The sequence below is a fragment of the Bubalus kerabau genome, chromosome 16, assembly GCF_029407905.1.
Source record: "Bubalus kerabau isolate K-KA32 ecotype Philippines breed swamp buffalo chromosome 16, PCC_UOA_SB_1v2, whole genome shotgun sequence".
Taxonomy (NCBI): Eukaryota; Metazoa; Chordata; class Mammalia; order Artiodactyla; family Bovidae; genus Bubalus; species Bubalus kerabau.
Window position 1 is genome coordinate 39,387,068 of NC_073639.1, and position 19,057 is coordinate 39,406,124.

Here is a 19,057-nt window from a genome sequence, read left to right on the forward strand (position 1 = left end):
TTATATGTATAGTATACAAATTCATATACACAAAGAATACATATAAATGTGTAAAGAACACAGTATAATAGAAGAGCTGTGTACTCACCAGTAGCTTAGCAGAACAAAATCTAGTATTTCTGAAGCCTCTGCTATGCCTCTCCCAGAGCTAATTTTTATAAGTATTATTTTATATGAAATAATTAACTGACACAGTAACTGACACAGGAGGGGCATCTATTAATTGTAAAAATAAACTATAAAAGGAAGAAAAATCTCAACTATAGACTGAAATCAATTATTGTGACTTTATTACAATAGTTACAAACAATACTTTAGTGGTATTTATTCATATCACAGTTACTCAAACTATATACAATAAGTATTTATACAAGTCTACATTTAAAATAAAAAAGAAAAAGCAATTAATGTCCAAAAAAATATCCCTCACAGTATCAACAAGATTTTTTCTAAAGTTATGGCCAATAACAAAGGAAATTCACAGTTATTCTGAAAATATTTTAAAGATGCAGGAATCATATTGCACATAATATAATTATAAACCTTGCTGAACAGATTTGTATATTTTAATCTAGTTTTTCACAAAATTTACATTATCATGCAATACTTCACTGTGTACAGAATGGTGGAACTAGAACAAACAGGTTAAGTTACAAACTTAATATAATGGCCACAAAATTAAATTTTTTAAAGTTATATTTAAAATAATTTTATTATACAAACCCACCCACCCCAACACTCCAGTGTAATAAAGCTTAACGGACAGAATCAAAGTTTGTTCACAGATTAAGTTACTTTTTTAGTGTTCTTCTTTGTCTTTTCCTTTCTTTTCCTTTTCATCCTGTAGTGCAGTACCGAGTTTTTTAATAAGAACTGACAGAACCTTGTCCAGTGGATCCATGACTCCTCTTTGAAGCCATTTAGGAATAGTAGTCCTGGCATGATGAAAGCCCAATTTTTGAAGAATATAATCAACGCCTACTGGATCAATTTTTCTTCCAGTCCAAGAAATTAATCTAAAATAATTATAAATCATTATTATTAATGACGTCCTGAAGGTAGGTTCAGGAACATCCCTAAGCCTCCACGGTATGCTCAAGAAAAATATTTTCAGTAGATACAACTGATTATCTAACCTATAATTCCTAGATTCACTATAACAGCACTCAAAAAATGTGAGCCTACACAGCAATGGAGTTTAGTGTATTTCATTGTGATTAATTTAGTTTAGGCCTCAAGTTATGTGGTCTTCTTAAAACCTTTAAAGGACACCTGTTTCACTCAAAGATGTTGATTAACTTTATGGGGGTGGGGGAAATCTTTTCATGACTTACATGTATATCCAATTATGACGTTATACCCTTAAAATATCTATTTTCTCAATTATACTTCAATAAAGCTGGGGGGAAAAAAGACTAAAATTTACTGTTTGCTATGTGCTAAACATCTTTGAAGAAGAACCATATTTCCTTCCATATAGAAGAACAGCATTAATGGAATATTCCTGGTCTTTCTCTGCCCCCTTACTGATGGTTTATCTACTTGGCAAATTAACAGAGGAAATGAGTAGGGTAATTAAGTACCCTCCTCACCACCTACTCTTTTGGAGCCATTTGTCTTAAACTGTTCTTCCATGCCAGAGATTTTTCAAGAACAGGTCCCCAAATAGTTAGCTCAAGACTGTTTATGGCTGCCTGTAACTAGGTGAGAAAGCAGGTCTGCTGACTGCACAACTCTAGCATTCCTCTGCCCCCAACCCCCAACCCCCCTGAGCTCTGTATCATTGAGACCCTGTAGGTAAGTCCAAACCTGGACTTTGTAATAGAAAGACACTGTTGCCTGACACTAAACAACATTCTCTGTTATCAGCTTTATCAGTATTAAAGGTGTCATTTTGATTTCTAGCTGCATCTCACTATTTCAGTTGATCCTGAACTTAGGTAGGGAAAAAGAGGGTATTAATCATTAGTCTGCTAAAACTGTTAACAGTTATAAGCAATTTGCATTAGTTAACTCATGTAACCATTGTAACAACCGTATAAGGTAGGTAATACCATTTTCCAAAATCTTCATATGAGGCACCTAAGACAGTTAGATCCTTTGGCCCAGGTCACTCAGCCACTATGCTATATAGCTGAGCTTAGAGCAGAGATTTTTAACCATATTCTCCACTACTATATCATATAACTTAACTAGTCTCTTTATAGTTTTCAAAAGAAGAAAAATAAATGTTTATGGCAAATTTAACTATTTTTATTCTCATTTTAAATTAAAAGATAAGTCAATTTCATTATATTTGATATTTATATATACTAGTTTTTTGCACTAGGACCTTTGCAGTATCTTAATATTTCTCCTGAGTATTGACACTGTTACTATTTCTCATAAGGATATGTGTTATTAATACCAAAGTGCTTGTATTTGGTTTCCACAAATTCTATTAAATACAGATAACTAACATGAAATATGTATTATGTGACTCTGGTTATAATTGTTAATTAGCAGTGTGATAATATATTGATTGGGAATTATTCTAGGAATGAAGCTGTACTATCACACCACATCAGAAAAGCAAAAAGTCAGCAGCTGTAGAGGTTATAAGTGATTAACATGAAAATATTTGTTGGTAAACCACATTTAACCTACTGAATTATTTATAACCTTTTTCTCATAATAATCTCATAGGAAATAGGTAAAAATATACACCCATTACTTACCTAAGAGTGGGTTCTAGATGCCACGTTTTGCACATAAAATCTCTCCAGTCCACAGTAGTGTAAGTGATGCTGTCTTCTCTGTCTTTGTCAGAGGAATTTTCATCATGAATGATAACTGGACTTTTCTGTCCTGGTCGAGTAGATAAAATCCGAGGTGGAAAAATGGCTATAATGAAAATGACATGTTAATATTGCAAATATGTATTACAAATTTATTTTAAATCACTATATGAACAAAGTAATTGGCTCTATTTTTATTTATGAACTGGCCAAAGCCTCATTTAATTACATTTCTTGAAAAGTATTATTCAGAACTATGATTAAATATCCCATTATAAAAAAAAAAAGTAGTATTTTAAAATAAGCCATAGATAAGTGCCAATTTTTGGTATTTCTTGGAGAAAGACAATATCAAAGTTATTTAAATAGCTCTATTGAGATAAAATTCACTCATTTCAAGTGTATAATTCAATGGTTTTTTAATGTTAATGGCTATATATATATATATATATGAACGGTACTAACAGGAGTTTTTTAGGTAAGCACTTTTTTTTCACTCTTCATAGTTGAGTACTCAAATAAATGCTTTATGAAAAATGAAGACATCATAAAAGATATATTTAAAATAAAATTGGAGACAAAGGTAGCTTACATATGATCTTTAATAAATACAGTATGATGTCTATAGGGCACAGATTTTAAACACACAAATTGGGCATAAAATATTATGAAACATAGTATGTATTATGTACCTCTGGTTATAACTGTTAACTAGCAGTGTGAGAAAAGGAAATGGCAACCCACTCCTGTAGAATCCCAGGGATGGGGGAGCCTGGTGGGCTGCCATCTATGGGGTCGCACAGAATCGGATACGAGTGAAGTGACTTAGCAGCAGCAGCAGCAGCAGTGTGATGGAGAAGGCAAGGCACCCCACTCCAGTACTCTTGCCTGGAAAATCCCACGGGCGGAGGAGCCTGGTGGGCTTCAGTCCATGGGGTTGCTAAGAGTTGGACACGACTGAGCGACTTCACTTTCACTTTTCACTTCATGCATTGGAGGAAATGGCAACCCACTCCAGTGTTCTTGCCTGGAGAATCCCAGGGACGGGGGAGCCTGGTGGGCTGCCGTCTATGGGGTTGCACAGAGTCGGACACGACTGAAGCGACTTAGCAGCAGCGGTGTGATAATATATTGATAGGGAATTAATCTAGGAATGAAGCTGTACTATTATACCACATCAGAATACAGATGTCTTCAGTTATTGCTGTTCTGTTACTCTGCTTTTGTTTATTGTGGTGGACACAGTATAATTAATCTTGATGTTCTGGAAATATGTTGATTCTGCTCTAAACATGCTGTTAAGAATTTTCTAAGGCATGTTTATATTTATTTTTGCCAAAACAACTTGCTTTAATTTTTAAAAGCAAAACAACTTAAAGCTATTGAAATATTTTTATTTATAATTAAAATCCCCATCAGATCAGATCAGATCAGTCGTTCAGTCGTGTCCGACTCTTTGTGACCCCATGAATCGCAGCACACCAGGCCTCCCTGTCCATCACCAACTCCCAGAGTTCACTCAGACTCATGTCCATCGAGTCAGTGATGCCATCCAGCCATCTCATCCTCTGTCGTCCCCTTCTCTTGCCCCCAATCCCTCCCAGCATCAGAGTCTTTTCCAATGAGTCAACTCTTTGCATGAGGTGGCCAAACTACTGGAGTTTCAGCTTTAGCATCATTCCTTCCAAAGAAATCCCAGGGCTGATCTCCTTCAGAATGGACTGGTTGGATCTCCTTGCAGTCCAAGGGACTCTCAAGGGTCTTCTCCAACACCACAGTTCAAAAGCATCAATTCTTCGGCGCTCAGCCTTCTTCACAGTCCAACTCTCACATCCACACATGACCACAGGAAAAACCATAGCCTTGACTAGACGAACCTTTGTTGGCAAAGTAATGTCTCTGCTTTTGAATATGCTATCTAGGTTGGTCATAACTTTCCTTCCAAGGAGTAAGCATCTTTTAATTTCATGGCTGAAGTCACCATCTGTAGTGATTCTGGAGCCCAGAAAAATAAAGTCTGACACTGTTTCCACTGTTTCCCCATCTATTTCCCATGAAGTGATGGGACCGGATGCCATGATCTTCGTTTTCTGAATGTTGAGCTTTAAGCCAACTTTTTCACTTTCCACTTTCACTTTCATCAAGAGGCTTTTGAGTTCCTCTTCACTTTCTGCCATAAGGGTGGTGTCATCTGCATATCTGAGGTTATTGATATTTCTCCCGGCAATCTTGATTCCAGCTTGTGTTTCTTCCAGTCCAGCGTTTCTCATGATGTACTCTGCATAGAAGTTAAAGAAACAGGGTGACAATATACAGCCTTGACGAACTCCTTTTCCTATTTGGAACCAGTCTGTTGTTCCATGTCCAGTTCTAACTGTTGCTTCCTGACCTGCATACAAATTTCTCAAGAGGCAGATCAGGTGGTCTGGTATTCCCATCTCTTTCAGAATTTTCCACAGTTTATTGTGATCCACACAGTCAAAGGCTTTGGCATAGTCAATAAAGCAGAAATAGATGCTTTTCTGGAACTCTTTGGCTTTTTTCATGATCAGCGGATGTTGGCAATTTGATCTCTGATTCCTCTGCCTTTTCTAAAACCAGCTTGAACATCAGGAAGTTCACGGTTCACATATTGCTGAAGCCTGGCTTGGAGAATTTTGAGCATTACTTTACTAGCGTGTGAGATGAGTGCAATTGTGCGGTAGAGTGAGCATTCTTTGGCATTGCCTTTCTTTGGGATTGGAATGAAAACTGACCTTTTCCAGTCCTGTGGCTACTGCTGAGTTTTCCAAATTGGCTGGCATATTGAGTTGCAGCACTTTCACAGCATCATCTTTCAGGATTTGGAATAGCTCCACTGGAATTCCATCACCTCCACTAGCTTTGTTCATAGTGATGCTTTCTAAGGCCCACTTGACTTCACATTCCAGGATGTCTGACTCTAGGTCAGTGATCACACCATCGTGATTATCTGGGTTGTGAAGATCTTTTTTGTACAGTTCCTCTGTGTATTCTTGCCATCTCTTCTTAGTATCTTCTGCTTCTGTTAGGTCCATACCATTTCTGTCCTTTATTTAGCCCATCTTTGCATGAAATGTTCCTTTGGTATCTCTGATTTTCTTGAAGAGATCCCTAGTCTTTCCCATTCTGTTGTTTTCCTCTATTTCTTTGCACTGATCGCTGAAGAAGGCTTTCTTATATCTTCTTGCTATTCTTTGGAACTCTGCATTCAGATGTTTATATCTTTAGGTAATAATTTTGTTATTGTAATTTCGATAATCAAATATTTCCTCTTTCTTACTGAAATAAGTTCTTAGAACAATTTCTATAAAAAATACACTTTTGAAAAGAAATACAGTTTATGGAAAACAAACACAGTATTTCATAAAATGACAAAGGTTCCACATAATTTCTGAGGGAAAGAAATCTGGCAGGCATTTGTATTTAGGTACACTAAGATAATATTGAACTTCAAAGAACTTTAGAATCTGTTTCTCCGCATGAAGTTTAAATATTAAGGCAGAGAGAAAACCAGGAGGATAAACAGTGTCTGGTATATGCTGTTACTCTATTTGAAGACTGGATCTATGGATGTTGTGCTTAGTCGCTCAGTCGTGTCTGGCTCTTTGCACCCCATGGACTGTAGCCTGCCAGGCTCCTCTGTCCATGGAATTCTCCAGGCAAGAATATGTATATCCATGTATATTATATATAATATTTTGTTATATATTTGCTATCATTTTACCTGAAATATCTCATAAATTTCTCTTATCCATATTATTGATTTCATTCTCCCTGAATGTTTGGTACATCTAGATTAAACAGTAATGGAAGAGCAATTCAATTTAAGTATGCTACTTTTGCACTCTTTCCATGTGGTCTTTTGATAATCTATATTTTCTTCACTCAAACATTTCATCGTGAGGCTATTTTGAAATATCTTCAAGATAAATTTTATAGTTTTATCTTCTTGAAAAAATGAAGCAGTATTACAGTGTGACCTATTCCAAGCATTTTTTAAAAGCACCTTTTAGCATTGTATATTCATATATAGCTGTACATAAATATTTTTGAGTGAATAAAGACAATATATTTGGAGAGCATTCCATTTCATGACATTTCAAACTATCTCATTCTTTTAAACAGCTACAGAGTATTTTATTTCATTGTATTGTATTCAGCCAACAGCACATGGATATTAGGGTGACCATGTGTTTCTTAGTGGGTAAACATTTAAGTTTCCAGCAAGGAAACCAATGTTATTTTACTCATAAAAACAAGACACCACTACTAAGAGCTAAGTAAGGAGATCCAGCCAGTCCATCCTAAAGGAGATCAGTCCTGGGTGTTCACTGGAAGGACTGATGCTGAAGCTGAAACTCCAATACTTTGGCCACCTGATGCGAAGAGCTGACTCATTGGAAAAGACCCTGATGCTGGGAAAGATTGAGGGCAAGAGAAGAAGGGGATGACAGAGAATAAGATGGCTGATTGGCATCACCGACTCAATGGACATGGGTTTGGGTGGACTCCGGGAGTTGGTGATGGACAGGGAGGCCTGGTGTGCTGCGGTTCATGGCGTTGCAAAGAGTTGGACACAACTGAGCAACTGAACTGAACTGAATTTATCTATAATGTTCTGTGCATTCCAAACAGATTTATCTTCTTTAATTCAATTTTCCCATCTATGTATATAACTTGCTAACTTTATTATGTAGTATAGTTGGTTCTCTAGTCATTTTGACTAGCAATATTTCCTCAAAGAGGTTTTTTTTCCAACTTTGTGATAATATCTTACCAGATATGATAATATACATGACATATATGGAAACATTTTTAAAGTATAAAACATCATTCAGTTTGAGGTATAGTTAGGAAAAAATGCCCTGTACCTAGCAGATACTCAGAAAGCCTATCAAACAGTCTTACTAATACATTTTATTGATATTTGTAACTCACAGAGGAAGGAGACACATTCCACTCATTTTATCACTGGACTATAAAAATTCATATCAGTTCAGTTCAGTTTAGTCATTCAGTTGTGGCTGACTCTTTGTGACTCCATACACTGCAGCAATCCAGGCCTCCCTGGCCATCACAAACTCCTGGAATTTACTCAAACTCATCTCCATTGGCTGGTGATGCCATCCAACCATCTCATCCTCTGTCGTCCCCTTCTCACATCTTTGGACCTTTCCCAGCATCAGGGTCTTTTCCATGGAGTCAGTTCTTCACATCAGGTGGCCAAACTATTGGAGTTTCAGCTTCAGTATCAGTCCTTCCAATGAATATTCAGGACTGATCTCCTTTAGGATGGACTGCTTGGATCTCCTTGCAGTCCAAGGTACTCTCAAGAGTCTTCTCCAACACCATGGTTCAAAAGCATCAATTCTTCGGTGCTCAGCTTTCTTCACAGTCCAACTCTCACATCCATACATGACCACTTGATAAACCATAGCTTTATCTAGATGGACCATTGTTGACAAAGTAATGTCTCTGCTTTTTAATATGCTGTCTAGGTTGGTCATAACTTTTCTTCCAAGGAGCAAGTATCTTTTAATTTCATGGCTACATTCATCTACAGTGATTTTAGAGCACCCCAAAATAAAGTCTGTCACTGTTTCCCCATCTATTTGCTATGAAGTGATGGGACTGGATGCCATGCTCTTAGTTTTCTGAATGTTGAGTTTTAAGCCAACTTTTTCACTCTCCTATTTCACTTTCATCAAGAGGATCTTTAGTTCTTCACTTTCTGTCATAAGGGTGGTGACATCTGCATATCTGAGGTTATTGATATTTCTCCTGGCAATCCTGATTCCAGCTTGTGCTTCATCCAGTCCAGCATTTCTCATGATGTACTCTGCATATAAGTTAAATAAGCAGCGTGCCAATATACAGCCTTGACATACTCTCATCTCGATTTTGAACCAGTCTGTTGTTCCATGTCTGGTTCTAACTGTTGCTTCTTGAACTGCATACAGATTTCTCAGGAGGCAGGTCAGGTGGTCTGGTATTCCCATTTTCTGAAGAATTTTCCACAGTTTGTTGTGCTTCACACAGTCAAAAGCTTTGGCATAGTCAATAAAGCAGAAGTAGATGTTTTTCTGGAACTCTCTCACTTTTTAGATGATCCAACGGATGTTGGTAATTTGATCTCTGGTTCCGCTGCCTTTTCTAAATCCAGCTTGAACATCTGGAATTTCATAGTTCACATACTATTGAAGCCTGGCTTGGAGAATTTTGAGCATTACTTTGCTAGCGTGTGAGATGAGTGCAATTGTGCAGTAGTTTGAGCATTCTTTGGTATTGCCTTTCTTTGGGATTAGAATGAAAACTGACCTCTTCCAGTCCTGTGGCCACTGCTGAGTTTTCCAAATTTGCTGGCATATTGAGTCCAGCACTTTTACAGCATCATCTTCCAGGATTTGAAACAGCTCAAATGAAATTCCATCACCTCCACTAGATTTGTTCGTAGTGATGCTTCCTAAGGCCCACTTGACTTCGCATTCCAGCATGTCTGGCTCTAGGTGAGTGATCACACTATCGTGGTTATCTGGGTCGTGAAGATCTTTTTTGTATTGTTCTTCTGTGTATTCTTGCCAACCTCTTCTTCATATCTTCTGGTTCTGTTAGGTCCCTACCATTTCTATCCTTTATTGAGCCCATCTTTGCATGAAATGTTCCCTTGGTATCTCCAATTTTCTTGAAGAGATCTCTAGTCTTTCCCATTCTGTTGTTTTCCTCTATTTCTTTGCATTGATCTCTGAAGAAGGCTTTCTTATCTCTCCTTGCTGTTCTTTGGAACCCTGCATTCAAATGGGTATATCTTTCCTTTTTTCCTTTGCCTGCAGCTTCTCTTCTTTTGACAGCTATTTGTAAGGCCTTGTCAGACAACCATTTTGCCTCTTCGCATTTCCTTTTCTTGGGGATGCTCTTGATCCCTGCCTCCTCTACAATGTCACGAACCTCTGTCCATAGTTCTCAGGCACTCTATCAGATCTAATCCTTTGACTCTATTTGTCACTTCCACTGTATGATCGTAAGGGATTTGATTTAGATCATACCTGAATGGTCTAGTGGTTTTCCCTACTTTCTTCAATTTCAGTCTAATTTGGCAATGAGGAGTTCATGATCTGAGCCACAGTCAGCTCCCAGTCTTGTTTTTGCTGACTGTATAGAGCTTATCCATCTGTGGTTTCAAAGAATATAATCAGTCTGATTTTGGTATTGACCATCTGGTGACCTCCATGTGTAGAGTCTTCTCTTGTGTTCTTGGAAGAGGATGTTTGCTATGACCAGTGCATTCTCTTGGCAAAACTCTATTAGCGTTTGCCCTGCTTCACTCTGTACTCCAAGGCCAAATTTGCCAGTTACTCCAGGTATTTCTTGACTTCCTGCTTTTGCATTCCAGTCCCCTATAATAAAAGGACATCTTTTTAAGGTGTTAGTTCTAGAAGGCCTTGTAGGTCTTCATAGAACCTTTCAACTTTAGCGTCTTCAGCATTACTGGTCGGGGCACAGATTGGATTACTGTGATAGTGAATGGTTTGCCTTGGAAATGAACAGAGATCGTTCTGTCATTTTTGAGATTGCATCCAAGTACTGCATTTTGGACTCTTTTGTTGACTATGATGGATACTCCATTTCTTCTAAGGGATTCTTGCCCACAGTAGTAGATATAATGGTCATCTGCATTAAATTCACCCATTCCAGTTAATTTTAGTTTGCTGATTCCAAAATGTCAATGTTCACTCTTGCCGTCTCCTGATTGACCACTTCCAATTTGCCTTGATTCATGGACCTAAATGGCAACACACTCCAGTACTCCTGCTTGGAAAAATCCCATGGACTGAGAAGCCTGGTAGGCTACAGTCCATGGGGTCGCAAAGAGTCGGATACGACTGAACAACTTCACTTTCACTTTTCTTTCATGGATCTAATATTCCAGGTTTCTATGCAATCTTGCTTTGTACAGCATCGGACTTTACTTCTATCACCAATCACATCCACAACTGGGTGGTGGTGGTGCTTTGGTTCTGTCTCTTCATTCTTTCTGGAGTTGTTTCTCCACTGATCTCCAGTAGCATATTGGGCACCTACCGACCTGGGGAATTCATCTTTCAGTGCCACACTTTTTTGCCTTTTCATACTGTTCATGGGGTTCTCAAGGCAAGGACACTGAAGTGGTTTGCCATTCCCTTTTCCAGTGGACCACGTTTTGTCAGAACTCTCTACCATGACCCATCCGTCTTGTGTGGCCCTACCTGGCATGGCTCATAGTTTCGCTGAGTTAGATAAGGCTGTGGTTCATGTGATCAGATTGGTCAGTTTTCTGTGATTGTGGTCTTCATTCTGTCTGCCCTCTGATGGAGAAGGATAAGAAGCTTTTGGAAGCTTCCTGATGGTAGAGACTGACTGAGGGGTAAACTGGGTCTGGTTTTGATGGGCCAGTGAAGATAATGTTGACCTCCTTCAAAAAGTCCCATGCATGTGCTGCTATACTCAGTGCCTCCAAGCCTGCAGCAGGCCACCGCGGACCCACGCCTCTGCCAGAGACTCATGGACACTCATGGGCAAGTCTGGGTCAAATTCATATAAATGGTAGTGAAAAGAACCAACTGGGTTACCCACCTTTTTCTTTTTCTTTAAGATAAGCTGATACTAAGTCATGAAGAAACATGATGAGCTCAGCATCCATCGTCACACAGATGTGGTCAGTGAACTCTGTCACCACACTGCATTCTACCTTTGGCTTCAGGCTGGCATCTGCAATGGCAGAGTTCTTCTATATTAAAAGATTATTGAAATAAGTCCCTCTTCCCATTAACAAGGGATTTACATGGGTCCATGTAAAGCCATCCACTTAAATGCAACTATAGAGAAACCAGTAGTTTCTGTATGTGATTTATAGGAGGATGATGATAATTTACGAGCATTATAGAAGTATATGTTATTTATTCCTCATAAAAACCTAATGAATGAAGTCCTGCTAGCTCCATTTGAGGAAGAAGAGGCACAAGTGGAGTACATTTTTTGCCAGACATCATCAGCTGGTGAGAATACAAATCAGTTTAAACCAGAAAATCAGTTTCATTATAAAACAAAAATAATCTCTGAGGAAAAAAGGAAGCTTGAAGATCCTGTAGAATTTTCTTAGTTAACTTTAGAAACTAAAGATTGTTTTCCACATACCCTGTAATGAAGGTTCTTGTGGTTCTTGAACATGAATGGATTTAAAGTCAAGCTGCATTCTTGGTAGTGCAAAGATTGTCTCTGTTTCATGATTGTAGCTGGAACCTCCTCTAAATCCGCTGAGCAAACTAGAATTCTTCACTGTTGTGCTATTCTCAGTGTTATTAGCATCAACATTACGAAGCAGGTTTAGCTCTACAAGCATAATAATAAAGACAGTAAGAATCAAATTAATAGGCATGGGTAAGCATATAGCTGTCATGACATTGGTATACAGAACTTTTATCATTTCAAAAGATGGAAAATGAAGACTTTTTAAAAAAGAGGCATATTAAAGCTTTGGCTTTGAGACTGGTTATATACCTATATAGGTACAAATATGTGTGCTGTGCTCAGTCACATGTCATGTGCTCAGTCGGTCGTATGTGTCTGACTCTTTGTGACTATAGCCCACCAGGCTCCTCTGTCCATGAAATTTTCCAGGCAAGAATACTGGAATGGGGTGCCATTTCCTACTCCAGGGGGATCTTCCTGACCCAGGGATTGCACCTGAGTCTCTGGTATCTCCTGCACTGGCAGGCAGATTCTTTACCACTAGCGCCACCTGGGAAGCCCCCAGATATAAATATGGACACATGTATTTATATATATATCCATACACAATGGACTTCCTTAGTGGCTTAGACTGTAAAGACTGCGCCTGTCAATATTCTCAATACTGAAGCTGTTATAACATGGTTTTGGATAAATCCAATACATTTTGATTTTTGTTTCTTTGAATATTACTCTCAATTGAAATCATATCTGAATTTAAGAGCTTTATTAAGCTCAAAGTTTTTCATAGGTTAAATAATTCTCTCTTATAAGGTATGATTAAATACAACCCCGATCTTGGGACTAGGTATAAGTCCTGAGTTTCCCCAACATATGTGCTATGTTGCTATATGTTGTATATGTGCTATATATGCCAACAGAGTTGTCATAAAAATTAGCATTTTCTAGTTACACAGGTAGCAGTTCAGTATGCTAACAGCCCCTCCATTGTATCCCAGTTCAAAAGAACTCCTTCCCCCAAAGTCTCTTATTGAGAAGGTAGAATAATCAATATATGCAGAATTTTCTAATTTACTTCCTTATCCTCCTTTGTTCTCAGAACATTTTTTAACAGTCTTTGATCCCTAGGTTTGCCAATGCATAGTAACTATTTTCCATGAGGCCCAAGCCATGTTCTTTTCCACTCTGAAAGGAAGTCATTTTTAAGCAAAACATTCAAGTCTTAACATGTCTCAGTTTAGTCAGCTTTTCAGTACAGATGAAATGATTGATACAAAGCAGTACTCTAAACTGTAACAGAAAAACAACCACAGAATAAGAATTTTCATGACTGCATTACTGCGAGACCCGTGAATCTAATCAAATGAAAAATTCATCAAAAGCACTCTTTATTAAACTTACGACTTCACTGGAATACTAATATTTAGTTTCATTTTATTCCAGCCATCTGAACTTTGTGTTATTCTGTTATTTAGTTGTTTTTTTTATTTTATTTTATTTTTAAACTTTACAATATCATATTGGTTTTCCCAAACCTCCAATTGTGAACATCAGTATAAAAATATATTTTCAAATTATAATAAACAATTTCACTTATGTAAACCAATTTTATTTTGAATGTTTTCAGTTACATTGAAAATAATTTTAGTCCATGAGATGTGGCACTGCTAGGGTGTTGACTCATGTAGTAATATTGCTACTTATGGTGCTGGAATAAAATGAAGCTTGTTGAAAGAAATGGAAATGCTCTCTCCACTTTAATTAATGCTCCCTCCACTTAACTTAAATTCTAAACACAGACAACAGAACCAAAAATAGAGAATACAAAACAGATCTTTCCAAGGAATCAAACTTTTAACCTTCATTCCTTGTGGCCGTAACATAATTGAACCATTCTTTCACACTTGCTACTCCATGGGGTGGATTTTCATGGCGACGCCTGGTTATCTTGGTTATTGTTGCCATAGGACTTTCCAAAGCACCACACGGTTTGGTAACCATGGTATTGTGGCCCAGATGAAAATCCAGTGTTTGTACAATATATGTAGAGTGATCATTAGAGCCTAGAGGGGGGAACAAGTTTCTTAATGTAACAAACTATATTTTAGATGGAAGAAGAGTTGTGGCCCTAGAGCAATAGTTTCAGCTAGTTAAGTCATACATAGAGAAGGTGTAAAAACAGGGAGTACATTAAGCGAGAAAAAAAATAAAATTCTTTTTCTTTTAGTTATAACTGGATTTATCCCAAGAAGATGAAGAACATCAACCACTTATTTCCTTCATCATTAAGATATCAGAGAGTAGAAAATTAAAGCTAAAAGAAACTGTTAATAGAGGTAGAAGTACAGCTTTGTCCATAAAAGTTTTGTAAAATAGTCCTGACTGGCAGTTAGTTTCCTTACACTACCACTGTGTGTTGTCTTCTCTTCATGTTTCTCTAAGAAATATTTACAATAACTATGACTTAACTATGACCAGCCATGGCAGCAGAAATTTAATTGCCTAAGTAAAAAACAGAATAAGATGGTAAATTCAGAAACAAGCCCTTTAACATGTGCCAGTCTTTATAGATACTGACTCATTGGCAGTAAACTCCTTAACATGTCAGGTACATAATAATAGAGATGGATTTCAGAAGTATCATAAGAAAACAGACAAATGATACGGGAAAAGAAAACTACTTTGTCGTATATAATCACATAAGAAGATGGGTAAAAGTGAAAGCTGAAAATGGAAGTTTACCATCTTCCCATATTTTCTGAGCTTCAGTCCAAAAAGCAATATTTGGTTCCTCTAAATGAAAAAGGGCCCAGGATTTTGAACGGAAATTTGGGCCATGAAAACAAGCTAGTGTCATATGATTTCCATGTAAGCTCATTGATCCTCCAAACTGCATTCCATCTTCAGGTAACGGAATCTGAAATAAGGATATGTGGCATCCTGACACCACCTTCAATACTCCTGGCCAATGTCGATGATGAGCTGCATCGAGCACTGCAAGAAAACAAAGAACCATTTATCCCAAAGTATCTCATGAACATCCTGAGTGCTGGGTAGGAAGACAGCACATGGCTACTTTCTACAACTAAAGTGACTCAGATAAGGGATAAAACAGTTCAGTCCCTGGTTAATAGTAAGCAGAAGCTAATAAGAATACAGTCTTGGAAAAGATGCTGTGTAAAGATGGATAGAACTAAGGAAAGTAACAATCTTATAATAATAATTACAACTAATGCTTCTATAATAATGATTTATAAAGTGCCTGCATGAAATTTTATCCAATTCTCACAGTAACTTTATAAACGAGGTGTGTCATCTAGAGAAAACACCTAGTTTACAGAAGAGGGGCTAAGTAAACCAGTGATCAGAAGACCTAGATATCAAAGGCAGATGCCTGATTTTAAGTACTTAAAAAAAAATCTTTTATAACCTTGCTACTCAAAAGTGAGGTCTGAGAACCAGCAGCATCAGCATCACTTGGGAGCTTGTTAGAAATTCACTCTTATGTCTATCCATATTTACTGTATCAGAATCTGCATTTTAATAAGATCTCCAGGTGTTTCAGATGCACATTAAAGTTCAAGGAGAGCTAATCAGACACTAAGTTGAACACTGAACAACATGGGGGTTGATATACAGGGACACTGAACCTCCACAAAGTCAAAAATCCATGTATTACTTAAAGTTGGCCCTCCATATCCACACTTCCATCAGGATTCAACCAGGCATAGATCATGTAGTACCACAGTACTCACGGCTATTAAGAACCTGTGTGTGGGCCTGCAGAGTTCACACATGTCTCACTGTACAGTCCGTATCTGTATTACCCACTTTCCCCAGTGATATCCTTCTGGCTGTTTTCTATAGTTCTCATTCTGGATCCACCCAAAGATCATGCATTGTATGCAGTTTGCATATCTCTTTAGTTTCCTTTAATCTAAGACAACTCCTTAAGCCTGTTTGTTTGTTGCCCGTGACAAAGGTTTTTGGAAAAGTCCAGGCCAGACATTTTGGGGAACATCCATCTGTTAGTTTATGTCTGATACCAATTCCAGTTTAAAGGTAATGAAGGGACTTGGAGAACAAGATAAATGAAACCATAAAAAGACAACTGAAAGACTGAGAAAGTAGGATATTCTGCAGGATAATTAGCCAAGTCTCTTAGCAAGTCAAGTCACTAAAAAAGGGACTAAATTCAGTAGAATTTAAAAAGAGTAAAGAAACATAACCATTTTTAACCTGTGGTCTCGAATTGGATATACTGGTTTGGATAACCCAGTTGTAAAGATAATTTAAGGTCAGTTGTCAACTGCGATGAGGTGGCTAGAGGCGATAATTAATGTAATGTAAAGTTCGAGATTGTTGACTGGAAAAGGTTAAAAAACAATATGAATAATATTCTGGTAAACTATATATATATATATATATATATATGTGCATGTATACATGTGTGTGTGTATGTGTGCACACACATGCGTGCCTAGAAAAGTATCTGAGAGTATATACTCTATATAAAGTAATCGCAGTGATGATTTCTGGGCAGAATGTGAGGTTTTTATTTTTTGCTTGGATATGTACATTCTTCCCCAATGCACATTGTTTCCCAATGCACATGTACTGCTCCTGTGATAAAAATCATTAAAAGTTGTCCTACTACAGCCTACTTTTCACTTTTAACTCTATCAATCTAGTTAAAGCCACCACTGTCTTTTGCCTGGACTCTCAGAATATCCTCCTTACAATGGTATTAAAAGTATAAGTGTGTAGTAATAGCAGTTATTGTATTAATAGTGATACTACAGTGATTTCCTTACTTTCTTTCTTAACCACCTCAGTCTGTTCCCCACACAGAAGCCAGAGTGATGCTTTAAAAAGGATTATTTTTGTAAGAAGTAAATCAAATAGTATCACATCTGTTCAGAATTCTTCAGTAGCTCCCCAACATATTAAAAATCTTATCTGCAGCTTCTCTGAATTCATGTTAAGTATTTTCCTGCTTGCTCACTCTGTTTCACCACAGTGGGCCACCTCAATGATCATCAAACAAGCAAGTTTCCTCCCAACTGTAGTGGCTCTGCACCTTCTCATAGCCCACTTTGCCTAGAACTCTTCTTCCAAGATCTTAGCCTAGCTCTTTCATTTTAGAAAAGGTTTCCTTTACCACCCTTTCTAAAATATTTATCCTCACAGACTATCATTTTCTATATTCTTGCCCTGCTTTGTTCTTTTTCTCTGCATTTCTCTCTACCTGAAATTATCTTACACAGTTAGTTAGTTGTGGTCTGTCTCTCCCATTAAAATTTAATGGAGAATAGGAACTTTTTCCACTAGTAGATCCCCTATGCCTAAAACAGTGCTTAAGAACATGGTTGATACATAATATTTGAATTACTGACTGAAAATAATAAACTGTGTAACATGACACAGCCAGTAAATCCAAATTCAGACATTCTGATTCCATAGCCCATGCTCTGAACCAGAACATGGTATTATCATAATTAGTATTCAAGAGCATGAAGTATAATGAAATGTATTAAACAATCAAATGAATATGAGTAATGTAATAGGAAATACAATGTAAGTTATTCAGAATCAAAATATAATCATTAGTTGTAACTTGTAATTATGTAAAAAGTATTAATTTGTAATATACTGATGTAGTTTGTAATAATGGTATGATTATAGATGGTTTGTGGCAGGGGAGATAATGAATGAATGTCTTTCCAAATGATGGCTTCTAATTCCATTGGTGGGTAGGACATGAATACTTTGCTGAGTGAGTAGGATAAAGAGCATATGGACCCCTTTGTAAGTATGGTATTTAAATGTTTTAAATTAAAATTGTAACACATAGTGAAAGATAAAGTATATATAAAGTCTTAGTTTTCTAACTCTTACATTGTTCTTGTGAACTTTTCTCTAGGTTATTAGTCATTGTCTTAGGTGGAAGATAAGGAACTGGTCCCCAGGTAGACAGAGCTCGTTTGCTGGTGTCAAACTGCTGAGTGAAAAATTCCTGGAGCTTCATTCCTATTTTTATCAGGTCTGGTGTAGTTGATCTTGATATCATTACTTGGAAAATATCCCACTTCAGATCTCCATGGACAAAAATTTCACTAGAGCATAAAACAGAGTCTTTATCATATATCTTATAGAAAACAGTTTAAAAGCACCCAAAAAAGTCTCTTCCCCACCAGCTTTTCATTCATATTAATTGTATGACAGAAAAATCATGTAATTGCAGGAAAAATGGTTTGAGTCTTTTCACTGAATGATAGAAAATATGTTAAAAGCAGTCATGTAAAGTACTGAAAAAGTAATATTTCACTAAATACCTTTTATCAGTCATGCTTGAATCCAGTGTGTTATACAGATTTACTTTCCATTCATCCTGAAGCTTGAGGTCAGCATTACTGAAGATACCCATGAGAATACTTGAGCCCATGTAATCCACACGAGCTTCAGTAGAACCCATAGTGATCTGAATTTTGTGACTGGGTTGCTGGTTTGGATGTTCAGAAATATGAGCTAAAATAGAAACAATAATTACTTTTCACAGAAATGCCTAATAAAAACTCATCAAAATCGGTTTTCAAATGCTTTTCTCAATATATTTTTCAGCTGTAAAATTTCAACGTACCAACCATCTCCAAAGCATTTACATCTATAGTGCCTCCAACTACTCCTCCTTTAGAATCTAACTGTGATCTTCCCAGACCAACAGACATGCTTATTTCTCGATCTCGATTACTTCCTACTGACAGGCGGCCTTGGCTCTTCAAACCACTAGTTGTCCAGCTATCAAAAAGAAAAAGGCTTATTAAATAGACATATGGCTTCCAATGTCATGAATTAAAACAGGAGTTGTATGATTAAAAAAAAATTGGACAATGAAACAATACATTTCTTATAAAAACTATGGTAAACATTTGAATATTAACATTAATAATGAAGCTTTATTCTTAGCTAGAAAATTATGCTACTTTCCTTATTTTCTTTTTAGAACACATATTTCATGCTGTTTCTATGTTATA

General features: G+C 37.0%; 1 protein-coding gene across 3 annotated transcripts in view; it reads right to left on the reverse strand.

Annotated features, from left to right (window-relative positions):
- Positions 1 to 261: 261 nt before the first annotated feature.
- BLTP1 (bridge-like lipid transfer protein family member 1) overlaps positions 262 to 19,057 on the reverse strand; it is a 207,168-nt gene continuing 188,372 nt past the window's right edge. For all 3 annotated transcript variants that reach the window (XM_055550342.1, XM_055550341.1, XM_055550340.1), the window contains 9 exons: positions 18,664 to 18,821; positions 18,359 to 18,551; positions 17,922 to 18,139; positions 14,766 to 15,017; positions 13,883 to 14,086; positions 11,970 to 12,164; positions 11,409 to 11,543; positions 2,718 to 2,883; positions 262 to 1,016 (listed from right to left, as the gene is read on the reverse strand). In XM_055550342.1, coding sequence (XP_055406317.1) covers positions 800 to 1,016; positions 2,718 to 2,883; positions 11,409 to 11,543; positions 11,970 to 12,164; positions 13,883 to 14,086; positions 14,766 to 15,017; positions 17,922 to 18,139; positions 18,359 to 18,551; positions 18,664 to 18,821 — 1,738 coding nt within the window. In that variant the 3' untranslated portion in view covers positions 262 to 799. The remainder of the gene's footprint in view (positions 1,017 to 2,717; positions 2,884 to 11,408; positions 11,544 to 11,969; positions 12,165 to 13,882; positions 14,087 to 14,765; positions 15,018 to 17,921; positions 18,140 to 18,358; positions 18,552 to 18,663; positions 18,822 to 19,057) is intronic.